General features: G+C 47.6%; 1 protein-coding gene across 5 annotated transcripts in view; it reads left to right on the forward strand.

Annotated features, from left to right (window-relative positions):
• Positions 1 to 610: 610 nt before the first annotated feature.
• The window catches only part of SLC37A3 (solute carrier family 37 member 3), a 47,693-nt gene continuing 27,406 nt past the window's right edge, over positions 611 to 20,897 (forward strand). The window contains exons 1-3 of one of the 5 annotated variants that reach the window (XM_074940164.1): positions 611 to 662; positions 14,483 to 14,656; positions 15,813 to 15,927. In XM_074940164.1, the coding sequence (XP_074796265.1) occupies positions 14,556 to 14,656; positions 15,813 to 15,927 (216 nt within the window). In that variant the 5' untranslated portion in view covers positions 611 to 662; positions 14,483 to 14,555. Of the gene's footprint in view, positions 722 to 3,640; positions 4,277 to 4,321; positions 5,289 to 9,418; positions 9,439 to 14,482; positions 14,657 to 15,812; positions 15,928 to 20,897 lie in introns of those variants that run through there. The other 4 variants (XM_074940154.1, XM_074940172.1, XM_074940190.1 and 1 more) reach the window with 4 other exon arrangements.

Genomic DNA, 20,897 nt, shown 5'->3' on the forward strand with positions numbered 1-20,897 from the left:
GGGGGTTGGTGGTGGGGAATGGGGGGACCCGGGCTTCCCCTGCGACTGGGAACGGGGTAACCGGGGCTGCCAGGGGCTTGCCGCTGGACGAGGTGTTTCTGCCGTGACGTCATTATCCGCTGGACACTGGCTTGCCCCCCTCCGGCACAGCTGCCAGCTGGAAAGCGACTGTGTGCCGAGCTGCCCTGGCAACGCGGTTACTGGGTCACACGTCACACCCCAGGCTTAAGAACCGGGTTTCCCTTAAACGTTTGTCCAGCTAGCAGCCCTCCCAGACTACAACGGTCCTGGGGCTTTATCGTCTCTCCCTGGCCCTGGGTAAGCCCTTTGGGGGGCCCAAACCCTGCCCCCGCTTTCTAAAAGGCTCCGCGGGGGTCTGGTGGGAGGAGAAGGACTAAAAATAACAGTGCCATGGGTGTGCACGGTGCGGGACGTGGGAGTGGCACTGGGAAGGGGATGCAGCAGCAGCCACACAGCCCGTGGGCAGCTCGGTAGCGTGCCCGCTATTGCTTGCGTGCGGGGCGGAGCTCAGCCGGGCAGAGAGCGATGTAGCTGGGCAAGGACTACAACTCCCAGCATGCGCTAGGGTGGCGCGGGCGGCCTCGCCCCCGGAAGAGACGGGATCACGTGACTTCCTGTAGCTGGCCTGGAGGTGCTGGCAGGTGAGCTGCGTTGACGTGGAAGGAGTCGGTGGGAAGCTTTTGAGCGCGTGAAGAGGGAGGTGAGCGCTGGGCCTGGCCTTGTGCCTGGGGAGGGAAAGGAAGGGAAGGGAAAAGCCCCCCGCTTCACTGCACTCAGGGAGTGGGTGGGGGGCGATCTGCCTGCAGCTGCCATGTGGCCCCTCTGCTTCCAGCCGGGGCTGAGCCTCACCCTCTCTAATAATGGACTTCTTTGCCCAGGGTGGGGTAAAGTGACCAGATAGCAAATGTGAAAAATCGGGACAGGGTGGGGGATAATAGGAGCCTATATAAGAAAAAGACCCCAAAATCGGGAGTCTCCCGATAAAATCGGGACAGCTGGTCACCCTCGATGGGGGTATTGCCAGCTTTTCTCCCAGGTGCCATCTGGGAGATGATAGCTCTTCTGTTGCTCCAGAGCCATGGGCTCCCCTGTCTTCTCTTCAGCCAGACGATCTCTGCTGTTTTTGTTCATATCAGTTGGGCTCCCCCTTATTTCCACGTGTGGGGTTTAGGGTCTGTATGGCTCAGGAGTTGTCATTGTTTTCAGGTTTGGAAGAGTGGGTTTGGGGATCCTTGATCGGAAACAAAACTTGCTTATACTCAGTAGTGTCTTCCAGCTGAGAATTTCGAAATGCTTTGCGAACTGTAGTGCTTCGTGAGTCCTCTGAGGTTAAAAAAAGAAGAAAAAAGCAGTACTCCTGCTCCTAATGCACACATTCAGAACCTTTGTGTGCAGAAATGCAGGCCCTCCGCTGCAGGTGTGAAACCAGAGACAACGCAGTATCCTTTGGAATTTAGGCTAATGACCTCTGTGTTCTGCAGCAAACTGCTTTAACAGGAGTAGTGCCAATGCTAAACGGTTATAGCTGATTTTGAAAAAGTTAATGAAATAGCAAGTAATGATGCTATGCAAATACTGGTAATCAAACTCAACAATCACTTTTTACTAACAATTCCTTAGCACTGGCTGTTTCAATGAAGATTTTTTCCAGTGAACTCAATTGTTAAAATAGTCAAGAACAGTGAACAGTTAAAAGAAAGTGTTCAAAAATTTGAGTGAATTCACTGACTGTAGCATTTATTCATCTCTACTTAGCAGTCACTGTAGATATGTGAAGAAATCTCTCCCTTTTGCAATAACAGTTAAAGCAATTAGAAAACTTGGATGTGTTAAAAATTGAAAATAATCTGGCTTAAGAGCTGACCTGCAAATGGCTATAGAGAGATTTGCTCTTGTACCCTTTTTTTGTTCTTTAACATGTGGCGAGAGAGAGAGAGTGAGTCTGAAAAGACTTTTTTTTTAAAAAAAAAAAGCTTTTCTTCTAGTTTTTCACCTTGGAAATATGAAGAATATTAACTTGGGTCTTCCCTAGCTGCTTTGGAGGATCACTGGCTGGTATCAGGAATGTTTGAGTTCTTAACACCTTAATTGAAGTGGGGGAGGAGGGTGTTGAGTCTTTAACAAAGGCTTATTCAGAATGTTAATTGGTTGAAGTTAACTATGTATAAACAAACAGACAAGACCATTTTAAACAGTCTTAACTAATACCGTCCCCTCTTAAAGGCTTAGCTTTCACTTACTGGGTTCCTGTCACTTCATTAGTTTGCTCGTCGCCATAGTATTTTCTAGCCTAGACAGGGCATTAATTCCTAATGTGTAAAAGTCAGGAAAAAACTTGGTTTAAAAAAAAAGCTCAGACCTTCTTTTATACATCATAAAGTATGTTTCCCTTGCCATATACCTGCAGGTCACCTTCAGGAAATGTAGCTGGGATTGAAAAGCTCCAGAGAAGGGCACCTTAGATACAATAAAGATATGTGCTCTGTAAATACCATAGAGGTCACAGGGTCAAAACTGTGGCTAGATATTGAAAAGAGTGAGGCAACTCTCACCAGTAAGATTTGCATTGGTGTATGCTAAAGCAGTGTCAAATAATACTCATGTTTCAGAGCGTAAGCCGGAGTAGTCAATAGATCAGGGGTGGGCAAACTTTTTGGCCCGAGGGCCATATCGGGGTGTGAAATTGTATGGAGGGCCGGATAGGGAAGGCTGTGCCTCCGCAAATAGCCTGGCCCCCGCCCGGTAGCCAGCCCTTCCCGCTTCCTGCCCCCTGACTGCTCCCCTCAGAACTCCCAACCCATCCAATTCCCCCGCCCCTCCGCTTCTTGTCCCCTGACTGCCCCCTCCCAGGACCCCCCTCCCCAAACCACCACCCTGGGACCCCACCCCCTATCCAACCCTCCCTGTCCCCTGATTGCCCCCCTGATCCCTATCCACACCCCTGCCAGGCTTCCCTGGACCCCACCTCCTATCCACCCCCCCCATCCCTGACTGCCCCAACCCCTATCCACATCCCCACCCCTGACAGGCCCCCCGGGACTCCCACGCCCTATCCAGTCCACCCTGTCCCCTGACTGTCTTTCCCCACCTTTGCCCCATCCAACCGTCCCCTGTCCCCTAACTGTGCCCCGGGACCCCCTGCCCCTTATCCACCCGCCTTACCATGCCGCTCAGAGCAGCAGGAGCTCACAGCCCCAACACCGGGACGGAGCCAGCCGTGCGGCCTAGCTGCACAGGAGGAGGGACAGCAGGGGAGGGGCCAAGGGCTAGCCTCCCCAGCCAGGAGCTCAAAGGCCGTGCAGGACGGTCCCGCGGGCTGTAGTTTGCCCACCTCTGGAATAGATGGACTGAGGGTCAAATCTGGACCACCAGATGCTTTTGAATTCTTTTTGTTTACTTATTATGTTGTGTTTTATTTTCTCTGAAGTCTGGACCTTGACTATACATTGACCAAGAAATTAGGACCTTCACAAAAAAATAATTGACTATCCCTGTAAACTGATCACATCAGGAAGGATTTTTTTTCCTCTCTGTGCCATTGACAAATTGCATTATAGGGTGCTTAGGTTTCCTCTAAAGAACTGGGTATTTTTCATTGCTTGGTGGCTAGGTGGGTGGATGGACAAAGATGTCAGGATATCTAATTTGATGTATGTGACGTTATTGACTTGAACTGGGACAGCATAGAACATTGTTGCAACCAAGGTCCTGTAGTGGCACCAGATCTTGTATAAAGGGGGTCAAATAAGGTGTCTCAGACAAGGTTATGGCTTGCTGGTTACGATTATGCTGTCTATATGTGTGTATAATTTTTGTAGTTAAAGTTATGAATATTGTGTCTATACTGTCTGTATTTCAAACTTATGCTATTCTTCTGGGTGACACCCCAGACAAGTTGGTGTCAGCTCTGCCTAGCCTGCTGGATGGCCCATTAAGGACCATCAGATATACAAATGACGCATTGAGAGAAGGCAGACACGCCTTGCATCTTAGCAAGATATGCAGGGACGTGCCTACGGACAGAACTCTGATGTTTTTCCATGCCATGTGTGGGACAGCTTGTCTTTGGAATAAAGAAAGAAAGACCACGTGGCAAGAGAATATAAAAAGCTGCTGCTGAACTTTGCTACACTGAAGCTTTGAACCAAGAACTGAAAGACCCATCCCAGCTGTGCATGTACTCCAGAGACTTGATTTGAACCTGCAGTTTATTCTATCACTGCTGCAAGCCTGAACCAAGAACTTTGCCATTACTGTATGTAATTGATTCCATTTAACCAATTCTGTCTCTCATCTAGATCTTTTCCTTTTATGAATAAACCTTTAGATTTTAGATTCCAAAGGATTGGCAACAGCGTGATTTGTGGGTAAGATCTGATTTGTATATTGACCTGGGTCTGGGGCTTGGTCCTTTGAGATAGAGTGAACCTTTTTCTTTTACTGGAGTATTGGTTTTCATAACCATTCATCCCCAGAATGAGTGGCACTGGTGGAGATACTGGGAAACTGGCGTGTCTAAGGGAATTGCTTGTGTGACTTGTGGTTAGCCAGTGGGGTGAGACCAAAGTCTCTTCTCTGTTTGTCAGGTTTGGTTTGCCTTAAAGGTGGAAAAACCTCAGCCTTGGGCTGTAACTGCCCTGCTTGAAGCAATTTGTCCTGAATTGGCACTCTCAGTTGGGTCCCGCCAGAGCCAGCATCATTAGTCAGTGGCATAGTTGGCAGGATCCACAGAACCAGGTCAATTAAACTTTGGGTCAGAATCCCACGCTATCCAAATTTGAATTTTGGTATTGAGAGTTTGGTTGGTTAAAGAGCAGTTGCAGTGGGTGAGCAAAGAGCATATGAGGGCCTTGGCAAAAAAGCTCTGGAAGATCTGTGTTCAGAAAAGGGGATAAGCTTTAGAAAGAAAGCTACAAATCAAGAACTGAGAAATCTGTTCTTGGCCAGTAATCAGGAGGCAGGAGCACAGCCCTTACCTGAGGCTACAGAAGCTGCAGAAAAAATTAGAGTACAAAAGGCAACAAATAAACTGCAACTTGAGCATGAACGGAATCTAGTAGATCTTTGATTGCTGGAAAAGCAAAAGAATGCTGAGTTCAAAAGAGAAGCAGCTGAGAGAGAAGAAAAAGCTCCTAAAGTGCATCTGGAACTGCTGGCTGCTGAGGAGAAGGCTCAACAGAGGCAACAGGAGACTCACAAGATGGAACAGGAGACGGCCAAACTTCAGCTCTAAGTCATGGAAGAGCGGAGAAAGTCATCGCCACCTGGTACTCCACTTCCCCACTGCCATGAGAAAAACTGGGAAAGGATGTGTCCCATTTACAATGATACTGAGGATATAGATTTCAGAGTAGCAGCCGTGTTAGTCTGTATCCGCAAAAAGAAAAGGAGGACTTGTTGCACCTTAGAGGCTAACAAATTTATTTGAGCATAAGCTTTCATGAGCTACAGCTCAAGTGAGGTGCCACAAGTTCTCTTTTTGAGGATATAGAGGAGTTTTTGTCTACCTTTGAACGGCTCTGCAGTCTGTACCAGATCCCCAATGATCAGCGAATGCCTGTCCTGCTGACCAGACTGACTGGAAAAGCCAGGGAGGTATTTAATGAACTGGGGGAACAAGAAGCCTTGGATTATGAGCGGTTTAAAGATTCTGTGTTGAGGCGGTTCAAGGTTACTCCCGATTCTTACAGAGTTAAGTTTAGAAAGTTTAAAATGTCTAATGATTGTACTTTTGTAGGTTTCAGAGTAGCAGCCGTGTTAGTCTGTATTCACAAAAAGAAAAGGAGTACATGTGGCATCTTAGAGACTAACATTTATTTGAGCATAAGCTTTCGTGAGCTACAGCTCACTTCATCGGATGTATTCAGTGGAAAATACAGTGGGGAGATTTATATACATAGAGAACATGAAACAATGGGTGTTACCATACACACTGTAACCGGAGTGATCACTTAAGGTGAGCTATTACCAGCAGGAGAGTGGGGGGAAAAAGCCTTTTGTAGTGATAAGGTGGGCCATTTCCAGCAGTTGACAAGAACGTCCGGGGAACAGTGGGGGGTGGAAGCAGGGAATAAATATGTGGAAATAGTTTTACTTTGTGTAATGACCCATCCACTCCCAGTCTCTATTCAAGCCTAAGTTAATTGTATCCAGTTTGCAAATTAATTCCAATTCATCAGTCTCTTGTTTTGAGTCTGTTTTTGAAGTTTTTTTGTTGAAGTATTGCCACTTTTAGGTCTGTAATCGAGTGACCAGAGAGATTGCAGTGTTCTCCAACTGGTTTTTGAATGTTATAATTCTTGATGTCTGATTTGTGTCCATTTATTCTTTTACATAGAGACTGTCCAGTTTGACCAATGTACATGGCAGAGGGGCATTGCTGGCACACGTGGACACCATCGTAGGGCCTAATCACATTGGTATGTGCAGGTGAACGAGCCTCTGATAGTGTGGCTGATGTGATTAGGCCCTACGATGGTGTCCACATGTGATATATGCTATCATGTGCCAGCAATGCCCCTCTGCCATGTACATTGGTCAAACTGGACAGTCTCTACATAAAAGAATAAATGGACACAAATCAGACGTCAAGAATTATAACATTCAAAAACCAGTTGGAGAACACTGCAATCTCCCCACTGTATTTTCCACTGAATACATCCGATGAAGTGAGCTGTAGCTCATGAAAGCTTATGCTCAAATAAATTTGTTAGTCTCTAAGGTGCCACAAGTACTCCTTTTCTTTCTACTTTTGTAGAATGTGCTCATAAGCTGATGGGTTTTGTTAAAAAGTGGGTTGTGGGAGCAAAGGCACAGGGGAGTTTTGAAAAACTGCTGGATTTAATAACTTTGGAACAGTTCTTAGACATTGTGCCTGACCATGTGAGAGCAGACTGTGTGGTAGGGACCCTGAGTCAGTCCTACGGGCTGCAGAGATTGCAGATGCCCATACCCAAAACAGGGCTCAGGAAGGGTATAAACCCTAGGGGAAAATTAATCACCAGTTTCCCCAGTTCAAGAGGAGGGAAGGATTTAAAAGTAAACCTGGCCCTGACTATTATAAAGGAGTTCATGGGGGCCCAGAGGGTAGGAACTCTCACCACGAGAATAAACAGGCTGAATGCTATCACTGTGGTGTGCTTGGCCACATGAGACCAGATTGCCCAACCCTGAAGGGCAGCCCAAAACCAGCAACCCCAAATGCCGTGGCAAATGCTAATCATGTTGTTATAAACTCACAGGCAAGCCACACAGAGCCCGGCGCTGCTGCCCTGTGTGCAAATGCTGTTTCTGGTCTCTGAAGAATTTGACCTTAAAACTCATTAAAGCTAAATATGGGAAAAATAATGCAGATTTTATTAGCAGTGCAGAAGTGAATGGAGTAAGGCGTATGGCATGGAGGGACACCGCAGCAGATATTACTTTGGTTAAAGCAAGTCTTGTCAGGGAGGAAGATTATTGGCTAGATGAAAGTGTAACTGTTGTAGCCCTATCTGAGTATTCTGTTAAGGTGCCTTTGGCTAAAATCCACCTTAAATGGAAGGGATTTGAGGGCACCATGGTTGTAGGAATGAAGAACACAATCCCTAAGGATTTTATGATTGGAAATGATATTAAAGCTATGTTCAGTCAAGTTAACGCAAGGATTAACGAGAGGATTAATCCTAAAGTTGTGTATATGGAGGGCTTTTCCAAAAATTTGTCTTTGGAAAGTAGCTGTTTGTCTGTGAATGAAGTTTCTGAATGTCTGTCTAATGTCTCAGAAGTGAATCTGGAATTAGATCAAGCACAGAAAGAACTCATTGGTCAGGACAATGTTTCTCAGGAGCAGATTAAAGTGGATGGTCAGGTTGAAGCCCTAACTGAGGAAGGAAAGGGTAGATTTTTTGATGGGTGTTGGATTGTTGGCTAGTACCGCTTGTAAAAGTGAACCGGAAAAGGGTAACTCTGATTTGCTGGAAGTAGCTCAGGGTAGTGAGAAGAGCAGCAGTTTATCTGTGGGGAGTGGCAATGTGCCTGGTAAGGAAAATTTGGATGAGCCTAGGCAGCCTTATGAGCTGATGGCTTTGTTTAGTCAGTAGTTTGGGAAGGTGAGGACAGTGGAAGATGAGTGTCCCTATACCTTACCTGTTAACCTGTATGGAGAATTGTGACAGTGAAGGAACTGTGCCTGTGTCTGTCAGGGGTATTGACTTGCCTATGGAGGGAGCTACCCCAGTCTCCAAGCAGTTGTCTGTGTACAGCCCTGTGTGCTGGGACAAGGGAAATGAGATCCCACATTTGCAGCACTTGCAGCCGCATTGGGAGAGGTGCATTATGGGCAGCTATCCCAGCATGCAAGTCACTGCAATGTGCTTTTCAAAGGGGGGCGGGGCGTGGAGTGTGACGGGGAGTGTGTTGTGTGTATGTGGGGGGAGAGAGTGGGTTTTGGGGCGGGAGCTAAGAGCATGTCCGCATGCTGTCTTGTAAGTTCAGACAGCAGCAGACCCGCCCCCCTCCCCTGCCCTCCCCACCTCCCTCTCTCACACACAGCATTCCACAGTAATGGTTCTTTGTCTCGGAGCAGATAAGCAGAAATGGGGCTTTCAAAGGGCATATCCGCATTCCTGCAGCGATTCCAAAACAATCAGAAGAGTGGCCACTTAAGGGGATTATGGGACGTTTCCGGAGGCTGATCAGAGCGCAGTAATGCAACACCTCGTTCACACTGCCGCCCGGGCATTTCAGCCAAGACACAACAAGCGTTAATCTTCTCGCCGAGGTGGAGTACCAGGAGCGTTCTAGCCGTGGAGTCAGAGCGCTCTACGTGCCTTGCCAGTGTGGACGGATAGTGAGCTAGGGTGCCCAGGGCTCCTTTAATGTGCTCTAATTCGCAAGTGTAGCCAAGCCCTAAGACTCGCCCAATTGTCTGGTTTGAACCAGAGTTTCATGTCTTAGGTGAGTGCTCTCACTGTCAGGCTAATGGCTATTCTGAGGCACATGTACACGCTGTATCCTTCCATCTCCCCAGCCAGCCCTAGTTATAACCTGCAGGTAGATTTGCAGTCAAAAGATGGTTGTCGCTGTATATTTCTCTTCTTCCACTATTCCCAGGGTAGGTGCTTTGCCTATTTAAAGAAACGAACCAACCCTAGAACACTTTGCCATTTAATATTCATCAGCAGTTAGTGGCTGTAGCATATTTAGTGCCAGGCATGTCTGCCTTAGGAGACCTTAGCAGTAAGATTTTCACTGCGGAGGTTCATTTAATGGAATCTTTTTTTAAAAAAATATTGGACAGAAGAGGAAAAGAGGAACCTGTGGAGTAACCATGGGATGGGATTTCCATAAACATTTTGCTTTTCTGCCCTAGGGTTCAAGTGAGAAGTAATGCAGCAGCCAGTAACTCAGAAAAGAGGGAGGGAGACAGACTGGGTGGTGAGTGTTAAGCGCTCCAAATTGGATCGGTGGCTGAAAATTTGAGATGCGTCCACTTTACTTTCGTCCTGTCAAGCATGCAAAGCATCACAAAGGCATCTGCACATGTGAAGGAAGACAGAGGAATTCTGTGTTTCTCCTGTCCCACTAAGTTCTCTTTGGTAAACTGGCTCACAGCCCAAAGGAGGAATGTTTCCATAGCTGGAATTCAGAATGTGTGGTGGGTTTCAGTGCTGTTTTGCAACACTGCTCCCACTGAATGGTTTTCTAGTTTGATTTGGCTAGCCAATGTTGACACGGCTAAATCACAAGTCTCCCCACCCATGCAGTGTTTTAAATGTTTGTATAGCACAGTGTATTGACACTTTTTTTTTATTTACATAAAAGAAACTGTGGGAGGGAAAGGGAGTGTTAACTAGCTGAAAATTGGCTGGTAATACTAATAGCTACTGTTAATATTCCCAGAGCCAACTTTATAGCAGTGTCAAAGATATGTTTTCTAGAGAACAGTTCAGCCCTGGTGGGGCAGAGGGGATGTATTAGAGCAGTATTCAATGGCTATCGACTGGTTGGTGACTGGTTGATCCCGGAGACTCTCCCAGTTGATTGCGATCTCCGGCTGCTAAAAGTCTGGCGGTGCAGCAGGGCTGCAACTAAGGCAGGCTCCCTGTCCACCCTGGCCCCATGCCGCTCCTGGAAGTGGCTAGCATGCACCTGTGGGGAGGGGCAGAGGTCTCTGCTTGCTGCTCCTGCCTACAAGCACCACCCCCACAACTCCCATTGGCTGAGAACGGGGAACTGCGACCAATGGGAGCCGCGGGCGCAGTGCCTGCAGAGAGGGGCAGCATGCAGAGCCACGTGCCCCTCCCCCACGGGCTGCAGGGGGGAGTTGGCCCCTTCCAGGAGTGGCGTGGGGCAGGCAGGGAGCCTGCCTTAGCCCCACTGCACCGCCAGGAGCTGATCGAGGTATGTACTGCCTGGCGGGAGCCCAGCCCTGAGCCCTCTCCCGGAGCCAGCACTCCATACCCCTTCCTGCACCCCGAACCCCCTCCTGCATCCCAATCCCCTGCTCCAGCCCTGACCCCCCCCTCCCGGAGCCAGTACCCTGTACCCCTTCCTGCACCCCAACACTCTGCCCCAGCTTGGAGCCCCCCCCTGCTCCCAAACTCCCTCCGAGATTGCACCCCCACTCTCTCCTGCACCCCAATCCCCTGCCCCAGGCTCAGCCTGGAGTCCCCTCCCAAACCCCTCAGCACCAGCCCAGAGCCCACACCCTCTCTCGAACCCCAACCCCCAGCTTGGTGAAAGTGCGTGAGGGTTGGGGAGAGCGAGCGACTGGGGGTGGGGAGATGGGGGGGCCTCGGGGAACAGGTAGGGTAGATCCTAGGTTGCAATTAAATTCAAAAAGCGATCTGGTGCATAAAATGCTTGGCGACACTGTGTTAATGCTAGTAGATGTTAGTTAGCAGTAACTTCAGGGGGATTTTTCTTGGTTGACTTTGCAGCTGTGAATAAAGGCGATCTTACAGTAGGGAATCAGTCTCACCCTTCATAGCTTCTCTAGACCAAGCACTTTGCTCCCACCATGGGATCCTTGCATTCTTCCATTCCCAACCACAAACTCCCTGTGCACCACCTTTCCATCCCCTCTGTTCCCTGGGCACCTCGCAACCTCCCCACTGGCAGCAGCTCTCTGTGCGCACCAGTTCCCCATAAGGAGTTGTGTATCCCGTTGTTCCCCATTGCACGATTCCCACACGCTCACTTGCCATAGGGGATGTCTCCTCTGTAGTACCTCCTGCTGGCCGAGCAAGGCCCTGCAGGCACATTTTCCTCAATTTCCTCGACTGGGGGTTTTCAGAAATAGCCACTCGCCTCCAGAAGCTTTACACAATATACCCCTTCTCCTGGGTTCGGTTTATACAGCTTTCCCCAAAAGCACCCCTTTCTTGTCAGGGGTCTTCCCAGCCTTCCTCCTAGGGGCTGGGGTTTTCAATCAGGACATGCCCTGTGTTTCTTACCTTAGGCTGGCTGTGACTTTCCAGCGGCTCCTTCAGCCAGTCCCTGTCTCTAAGCTGCCCACCAGGGTTCAGCGAGTAGGCTGCCTCCTCCTGCTGGTGTCTGTGCTGAGAGCTGAGTCAGGATGTATGCATACAGTCCTATTTCCCAGAGCTGGCTCTGGTTGCTTGGGAGAGAGGGGAGCTGTCTTGCCCCCTTAAAGGAATAACAGCACAGGTTTTCCGCAAACACAGACTTCCCTCAGGACCACTTCCTCTCTCCCCATACCTGCCTCTGTCATTTTCCTAGACCTTTCCATTCTAAACCTTAAAGGGCCACACTACAGAATGGGTGGGATGACCCTTAGGCCCTACTATCCTTAAGGTTTCAGATCCCACATCACACAGGTCCATGGCAGGGGCTCTGTGTGTGCCCTCCATCCCTCTCTTTTCTCCCATTCCAGGGTCTCACAATCTCCCTCCTTGCCAAGGGTACTCTGTGCCCCCATTCCCTCTCCCACTCCATTCCCACCTTCTTCCCAATATCAGGGCTTCTGTGTAGCCTCTATTCTCCCCATGGCATGTGCTCTGTGTATCCCCCATTCCTCCTCTCTGCATAACAGGAGTCCCTTATTCTCCCCCCCCAAGGTAGGGACTCTATGTGAACCATCTCTTTTCCCCCCCCCCATTTGCCTTGCCTCCCACATCAGGTCCCCCAGTCTCCCCCCTGACTGCTCTGGCTGCCCCCATTCCCTGTTCACATCTCCGCCTGTATAACAGGGGCTGTGTACATGCTCCCCCTCTTTGTTCTTCTTGGTGAGATAAATCAGGGTATCAACATGTTAAACTCTTTTGGGAGAATGTGTGGGGTGTTATGCAAGAAGGCACTAGGGGGTGTCATTAACCAGTTTTTTGATCTAAAGACAATGGCAGAGGTGCTTGAAGCTGTGGCTGTGCTAATCAAATGGCAGGGGCTCCATTTGTCCCCCCCTTCGGTTCTATCTATTGATGCCTAAACTATTCCCATACATTTTGAAATAGATCGGATGTGGAATTCACAAGTTACTGTGTTATCTACAGACAGGCAAACACAGAACTGCCATTGAGTTGAGTTTAAGGCTTGGCCAGTGTCAAGGTTGGAAAGAGCCTCTTGAGTCTCGTCCAGTGGTTTTCAAACTTTTTTTCTGGGAACCCAGTTGAAGAAAATTGTTGATGCCCGCGACCCAACGGAGCATGAGGGGTTTGGGGTGTGGGAGAGGCTCAGGGCTGGGGCAGAGGGTTTGGGTGAGGGATGTGGGGTGGGGCCAGGAATGAGGAGTTCAGGGTGTGGGAGGGGGCTCGGCTGGGGCAGGGGGTTGGGGTGTGGGAGGGGGTCATGGCTCTAAGCTGGGCGTGCAGGCTCTGGGGTGGGCCAAGGGATGAGGGGTTTGGGTGCAGGAGGGGCTCTGCGTTTGGGGGGGGGACTCGGGGTTGCGGGGGGTCAGGGCTCTGGGCTGGGGCCACAGATGAGGGGTTTGAGGTACAGGAAGGAGTTCCAGGTTTGGGGGCGCTCAGGGCTGTGGCAGGGGATTGGGGCATGGACTTACCTCCGATGGCTCCCGGTCAGCAGGGCAGCCAGGGTTCAGAGGCAGGCTCCCTGCCTGTCCTGGCACCACGGTCCGCGCTGCACCCTGGAAGCAGCCAGCAACAGGTCCGGGTCCTAGGCAGAGGCACGCAAGCGGCTTCACACGACTCTCGCCCACAGGCATCACCCCCCCAGTTCCCATTGGCTGGTTCCTGGCCAGTGAGAGTGCAGAGCCAGTGCTCAGGGCGGGGGGCAGCGTGCAGAGCCCCGTGGCCCCCTGCCTAGAGGCCAGACCCGCTGCTGGCCGCTTCCGGGGCGCAGCGCAGTGTTGGAGCAGGTTGGCACTAACCTACCTTAGCTGAGCAGCACCGTTGACGGGACTTTTAACGTCCTGGTCAGCAGTGCTGACCAGAGCAAGGCGACCCATTGCCGTACATGCCGCAACCTAGTACTGGGTCGCGACCTACGGTTTGAAAAACACTGGTCTAGTCCATTCCCCTAGTTTTTAGCAAGCACTGCACACTCCTTCCTTGCTTTGGTTTCTCTGATCTAGCTGTAAGTCTCTAAATAAACTGTTACATTCTTTGACTTGACCTTAGTGTCAGAACCCTTTCACTAACCATACCTTGCAACTGTAGAAGGAGGAGGCGTGGGCAGGCATGAACATCAGTCTGCAGATGGGGATGGTGAGGTGCAGAGAAGTTAAGTGGCTTGCTTGATATTGTACATCACAACTGTGGCCAAGATGGGACTAGAATATAGGGCACAGGACTGGTAGGCAGGAGGCCCATCTACTGGACCTCACCACCCCATAATTTCTAAGCTAAGCTTCCCCTTTTCCAGCTGTGTTTCCCTTTTTCCAACTGTGTAAGTCCACTCTTTTTTGTATATGGCCTCTCATTGACATCTTATTGGCAAAGGAAGAGCCATTTAAATTCAAAATCTCACACTTGACTCCAGCAGATGCTGGCAAGAGGCAGATATGTGAACGTGAACTATTGCTTTAAGATCACTGGTGCGTGTAAGTCATATACCAGTAGCAAGTAAGACTCTTGATCAGTCTGTATGGTGCAAAATAGTTCATTCACTGAGCGTCTTGCAATCTAAGTTGGACAAATATGAGTAGGGGATGGATGACAGGTCAGGGAGTGGGGAGAGAGACCCTTGGGGAGTTTGTCTGCTGATGGGCACCCTTTAAGAACCGAGACAGACAGGACATAGGAAGTGCATGTGAAAGAAGTAGGACTGTGAAGGTGCTTGGGGCATGAGAAAGACTGTTCCAGGCATTACTGGTGCCGGGAAAGTAGAAGCTGATGAGATGGACACAGATGTGCAGAACATTAAAGGTGAGGTTAGAGACTTGAACTTCACTGGGAATGAGTGTAATAGCATTGTACCCCTTGCTGCATTCCAGCTACTTGCTCAACATTGTTTTATACGTGAGCTTTTCTTAAAACGTTTTTTTTCCCTCTTTCCTTTTAAGTGAGAAGAGAAATGACCTAAACTAACTTCCAGCTTTTGAGGCCAAGGGCCAGAAGGAGGGCGAGGCCAGAAGTATGGCTATGCCTGGGATTTTGCAAAGGCAGCCTGCAAACAGGTCCCTTGTGTCCCATTGTACTCATCACCACATAGCTGTGTTCCTGCTTACCTTCTTCAGGTAGGTTGGCCGCTCCTGGATCTGCATGACATTTGTCCAGTTGCGTTTGGGGGGTGCATGTGTGGAGGGAAAGAAAAAGAGGATAATGAGAAGATCTGACCATTGGTTCTATAAAAAGCCAAGTAGTAATGATGTGTGGAGGGAGGCACAGTGTCAGTAATGTTGTGCCGGGGTTTCCTGTGCATTCAGATAACTAAATGCATATTCCCTGTGTGAATACTGACATAAATCAGTGATTTTCAGCCTATGGTCTGTGGACCCCAGAGGGACCGCAGGCTGTGTCTAAGGGATCCATGAAAGGAGGTTGTTACCATAGAATAGTGGTCTTCAGGGCCAGCTAAAAACTGTTTGTTTGTTTGTTTGGTTTTTTTTGGTGGAAGTTGAAGCACCGTAATGTGCAGTTAGATACTCTTAATGCCCCTGTGGTCTGTGGCCCCTGGGGGCCCTCAGACTATTTCTAGGATTTTCAAATGGGACCGCAGCTCCATTCAAAGTTTATTAGGGGTCCACAAATGAAAAAAAGTTGAAAACCACTGACATAAATAGTACTCATGATGGAGGACTTCTTTGACCCGTCCATCTCACTGCATGCAGACTTACACAACAGAAGAGTGGAAGCAAGAGGAGCCTTCCAAAAGCCGGGGAAAATAAACCCTCAGTCCCAACAATGAGCACATTTAATGAGAGCTCTAACCAGTGAGAAGTGCTCTGCCATTGCTGTTGGTAGCTTTCTTCTCCTCACTGCATTCTACACACAGTGATTCATGCAGAGTTCTGGAGGAGAGAGGATATCTGATGTGTCTTTAGACAAGAACCTATGGTGGTGATTAGCTGGGAAAGTGTGTGTGTGTGTGTGAGAAGTGTATAACCATTGGTGAACATTTCATCTCCCCCCACCTTAAAAAAAAATAAAATAAAAATCCGTCCCTCCAAATTGAGACGCTGATCACACTCCTAGGCCTGGCATTCCTCCCCACACTAACAACAATCAGAGTATGTAACTGCACATTAGGGTGCTTCCACTCCCACCAAAAAATAAAGAATAGGTTCTTGGCTGGGCCCTGAAGCAGACTGTGTATGGAATTTTGGGTCCCTTTCGCTTTCTGCTCCAGTGAAGATCTGTCAAAACTGTGTGTGTTCACTCTCTGTCTTGCAGTTACTCCCTGCTCCATGCTTCCAGAAAGACATTCAGCAATGTTAAGGTCAGCATTTCCAGCCAATGGACTCCTTCCTACCTAAATACCACGGCCCTTGAGCTCCAGCCATATGAGGTAAGAACAGTCAGGACTATCAGCCTAGCTGGCAAGTTTTAATACAGACACATGAATGCTAGTATGTGAATGGCCCAACTCAAACTCTGGTGCAAAAGAGATTTATTTTTTGCCAGAGATACCCCTGGCTACTTGAGTACTTGCATAGGTGGGAGTCTCAGGTGACTTAAAACAGTAGATCCCACACTATAGTCTCTGGACCACCAGCGGTCAGCAGAGCCTTTCGTAGTGTGCACAGAGTGAAACTTTCTGAGAAGTGGGGAGTTATGGTGTTGGGATGGGAACTGGGTCCACAGAAACATCTGTGTATGGCAGTCAGCAGAATGCAAAAGATGGAAAACCCACTGACTGTAGCTTCAGGTGCCTGTGCATGAAATGAGCAATGGAGGGAGTTGCACCTCAGAAGCAGAGGTGTTAGTAACATCGTGGCTATGGTTTTGTCAGTGGTAGTGCTTTTGGTCTCCTTCTGGAAAGGACGGCTGATGTGGGAAGGAAGAAACCTGTGCTACAATCCAAGCTAGCTATGTGTAATGGCCAAGATATTCCTAACAGGGTGCCTAGACTAGATTGATATGTCCACAGTTAAACACTCCAGTAAGTGACTGGATTTTCAGAAATGCAGAACTACCAGCAGCTCCCACTGCCTTTAAAATCCCAGTTCCTTTGACATGAATGGGAGTGTTGCCTTGTGGTCAGTAGGACCAGGATTTGGCCTTATGGAAGTCGATGTACTGTACTTGCTTACATGCAGTTATACTGGAGTTCCACGAGGGGTAAATGAGCACAGAAAGTGTCCTATTATCTTCTACAAGGCCTTACCTGAGTGTGAGGAGGTAGCCCTGAGCCAGCAAAATATTTACTATGGCAGGTGTGGGGTTTTTAGAGCAGCTGGCTGGCTAGGCCAGCAGAGAGAGGAAGTTTGACTCTCTTCTTCCTCAGATTGCACATTTCCTAGGCTTCCGTTTTTAGGCTTCCGTTTCACACATTGGAAAAACATGTTTGTTCTCCCTTCCATACTAACACGTAACTCCCATTAATGTGCAACACAGGCGGGATAGATCTTCTTGTATTAGGAACGCAAGAACTGCCCTATTGGATCGGACCCGTGGTCCATCTGGTCCAGATTCCTGTCTCCAACAATGGCCAGCACCAGATACTTTAGACCAGTGGTTTCCCACCTTGGGTGCGCGCACCCCACTTTGTGCGCAAGACCATCCCTGGGGGTGCGTAGCAGGAGGAGCACTGCCGAAGGTGCAGCTTGGCTTTCCCTGCTCCGTCTTTGGCGGCATGCCGCTGGCAGCTCTTTTTTTTTTTTTTTTTTTTTTTTTTTTGCTTCCCTTGAGCTGGCCCTGGGGGTGCGCGCTCCAAAAAGTTTGGAGACCACTGCTTTAGAGGAACGTGCAAAAAATCTTATAAATAGCCTGCACATAAGGAAAACTTCTTCCTAACCCCATTAGTTAGAGGTTGGATATTACCCTTCCAAACCTCTTGGGTGGTGTTGTTGGTTTAAATCCTTGCTACTGCAACTTTGAATGTTCTTACTATCCATAGGAATGTCCGTTCCTTTGTTGGATTCTTGGCTAAAGGATAAACCATAAAAATCATAGAAATATAGGACTGGAAGGGACCTCAATAGGTCATCTAGTCCAGTCCGCTGCACTGAGGCTGGACTAAGTATTATCTAGACCTGTGGTTTTCAACCTTATTTCATTTGCGGACCCCTAAAAAATTATAAATGCAGGTGTGGCCCCTTTGGAAATCTTAGACATAGTCTGCGGACCTTCAGGGCTCCATGGATCACAGGTTGAAAATCACTGATCTAGACCATCCCTGACAGATGATTGTCTAACCTGTATTTAAAAACCTCCAATGATGGAGATTCCACAACCTCCCTAGGTACTTTGTTCCAGTGATTAAATACCCAGACAGGAAGTTTTTCCCAGTGTCTAACGTAAATCTGCCTTGCTGCAATTTAATTCCATTACTACTTGTCCTGTCCTCAGAAATTAAGGAAAACAATTTATCACCCTCCTCTTTATAATGTCCCCCCTCAGTCTTTTCTTCTCCAGACTAAACAAACAAACAATTTTTTCAATCTTTCCTCGTAGGTCATGTTTTCTAGACCTTTAATGATTTTTGTTGCTCTCCTCTGCACTTTCTCCAGTTTGTTCACATCTTTCCCAGAGTGTGGTCCTCAGAACTGGACACAATATTCCAGCTGAGGCCTTATCAGTGCTGAGTTGAGTGGAAGAATTCCTTCTCATGTCTTGCTCATAACACTCCCAGGTGCAATCCAGACCTGTCACCTCCTGCCCTGCAATCTAGGGTGCCTCACAGTGCTTTGCTGTTGTAGCTCCCAACCTGGGCCACTCACAAACAGCTAAACAGCATTCAGGTCACACCCTGTGTGTGTATAGCTACAGCCCTGGTCCAGCAACTCTGACTCCAGTAGCCTGTCAGCAACACACCAGCCACACTCAGGCTTCTACCAGCCTGGGTTAACATGTGCAGGGTGACCCCAACATTCCCCCAGTCCTGAATTTTCCCAAAAACTTGCGTTCTGCACTGTCCAGCCCTCTCCTGGGCAGTTCAGAAATTAGAGGTTTGTTGCACCTGTAAGGGGGCTTTATACAACAGTTTGCTACTTTAACTGGAGTTCCCCAAACAGTTCAGTTTAAACACAGCACTAGATTAGTTTTGATTTTAAAAAATAAAACACGTTTAACTACGAAGAGAGAGATTTTAAGTGAGTACAGCTATAGGGTATTAAAGTCAGAAATGGTTACAAGAGAAATAAATATAAAACGCTTCCTAGTAGCTAAGACTTAACAAACTAGACTTGGCTCCAGGTAATATCTTTACCACATGTTCCAAGCAACATAACTGACCAAATTCTCAAGGCAGGATTTGCCCCCACACTCCAAAGGGCCGTTTCCTTTGTCATCTTAGGCGAAAGAGTGCAAGAGAGGGGGAGGGGGAAAGATAGAATCCCTGAGGTCTTTTTGTCCCTCACTTTTATAGCCCAGAGTAGCAGCCGTGTTAGTCTGTAGTCGCAAAAAGAAAAGGAGTACTTGTGGCACCTTAGAGACTAACCAATTTATTTGAGCATAAGCTTTTGTGAACGATGAAGGGAGCTGTAGCTCACGAAAGCTTATGCTCAAATAAATTGGTTAGTCTCTAAGGTGCCACAAGTATTCCTTTTCTTTTTATAGCCCAGTCACCCTTTGAAATGCATTTTCGTGAGAGTTACGCTAGATAAAGTTCCTTCTCCCTGTGAAGAGGGAGACATGGAATCTTGTAGTGAAAAAAGTTCCATGTTGTTTGTTAAAATGCAGATCAATCTTTTCCTGCCCCCCTTCATTGCCAAAGAACGGCCACTTGACTAGTGATTGCCAGTGAGATTTGATGACACCCGCTAGAGCTGTCAGCTTCTCCTTTGTCTTTGAGAATCAGGATTTTTCCAGACTTGTCTGGTAAATGCATTTCAGTCATAATTTCAGTTTACATCCATAACTCTTAATATACGCGTTTTATAGATATGCATTTCACCATGATATTATTGATCCATGAGTTACTACTTTTAAAATGATATCTCATGAGGAATATTGTGTACAAAGATTATTACAGTGGTGTGATTATAGGGGTTCATTCAGTCACAACATCTCAGACAGATATATATTTTTGCAACAGTATTATAATTTTGATTCTTATTTAGTTTGTGATCCCCTATAACCCTCAGATCCTTTTCTGCAATACTCCTTCCTAGGTAGTCATTTCCCATTTTGTATTTATGCAATTGATTGTTCCTTCCTAAGTGTAGTATTTTGCGTTTGTCCTTATTGAATTTCATCCTGTTTGTTTCAGACCATAGCTCCAGTTTGTCAGGATCATTTTGAATTCTAATCTTGTCCTCCAAAGCACTTGCAGCCCCTCCCATCTTGGACGCCTTTGTGTAATAAGTGTAAAATGTAAAGTGTAAACTTTTGGATTGCAATCTGTCTGGTTCGGGGACCTTAGGTTTTTATTATGTTATCGTAAAGGGTATAGAACACCTGTGGGTGCTGTAAAATGAAGTATTGTGGATATATATTCTACCCGTTAATCAGTATTTAACCACTCGTTCCTGATTTGCTCAGCATTCTGAGCTAGCAATATAGTTTATTAATAGGCCGACATATGGATACTACTGACCTCTAGTGGCAGCAGTAGTTTTCTTCCGTGGCTTTACCTTTTATTATTACATATTTTTTACACACTGCATTATTTTGGAAAACATAACTAAATAGAAGCCACATCTGTCAGCTGCTGCCTGGTCAGATCACGTAAGCTGAATAAGGCTAGGTGTGACCAGTACTTGGGTAGAAGGCACTCCAAATACAGCCAGGCCTGTCCTGACTGAAGGCAATGAGATGTGTGGAAGCATAGCTGTCATTTATTATTACAATAGTGCTTAAGGGCCCCAATCATGGATCAAAGCACCATTTTGCAAATGCATAATTAAAAGGTGGTCCCTGCCTTGAAGAACTTGATCTATGGCAAAAACTGAAATGGAGTTGATGAAAGTTGAGCATAGGAAATGTCCCCTTTAAGGTTGATTTTTTTTTTTCTTTCTCCCCCTCCCCCTTAATTAATTCCTTCTTCTCTTCCTTCAAATCCATCCTCAAAGCTTGCTACTTTCAGCTTGTGTTCCGTCACTAATCTCAGCTCTGGGACTACTGATTCTCTCCCTGTGTCAGATCACTTTGAAACTAAAATTGAACTCCAGTTTAAAAACAAAATTGGAACAAAACAGGTAATCTGAATTCTCTGTAAATATCACTTTCCCAAGAACAGTGTATCTTTTCCCCCTGATTCCTCTGTTCTCTCCCTCCTCCTGGTCATTTCCTGTTATGTTACCCGATTAATGTAGATTGTAAGATCCTGAGAGCAGAGGCATTATATATAAAGCAGCATGTAGATGAGCAACATTG

The sequence above is a fragment of the Natator depressus genome, chromosome 1 (genome assembly GCF_965152275.1).
Source record: "Natator depressus isolate rNatDep1 chromosome 1, rNatDep2.hap1, whole genome shotgun sequence".
NCBI lineage: Eukaryota > Metazoa > Chordata > Testudines > Cheloniidae > Natator > Natator depressus.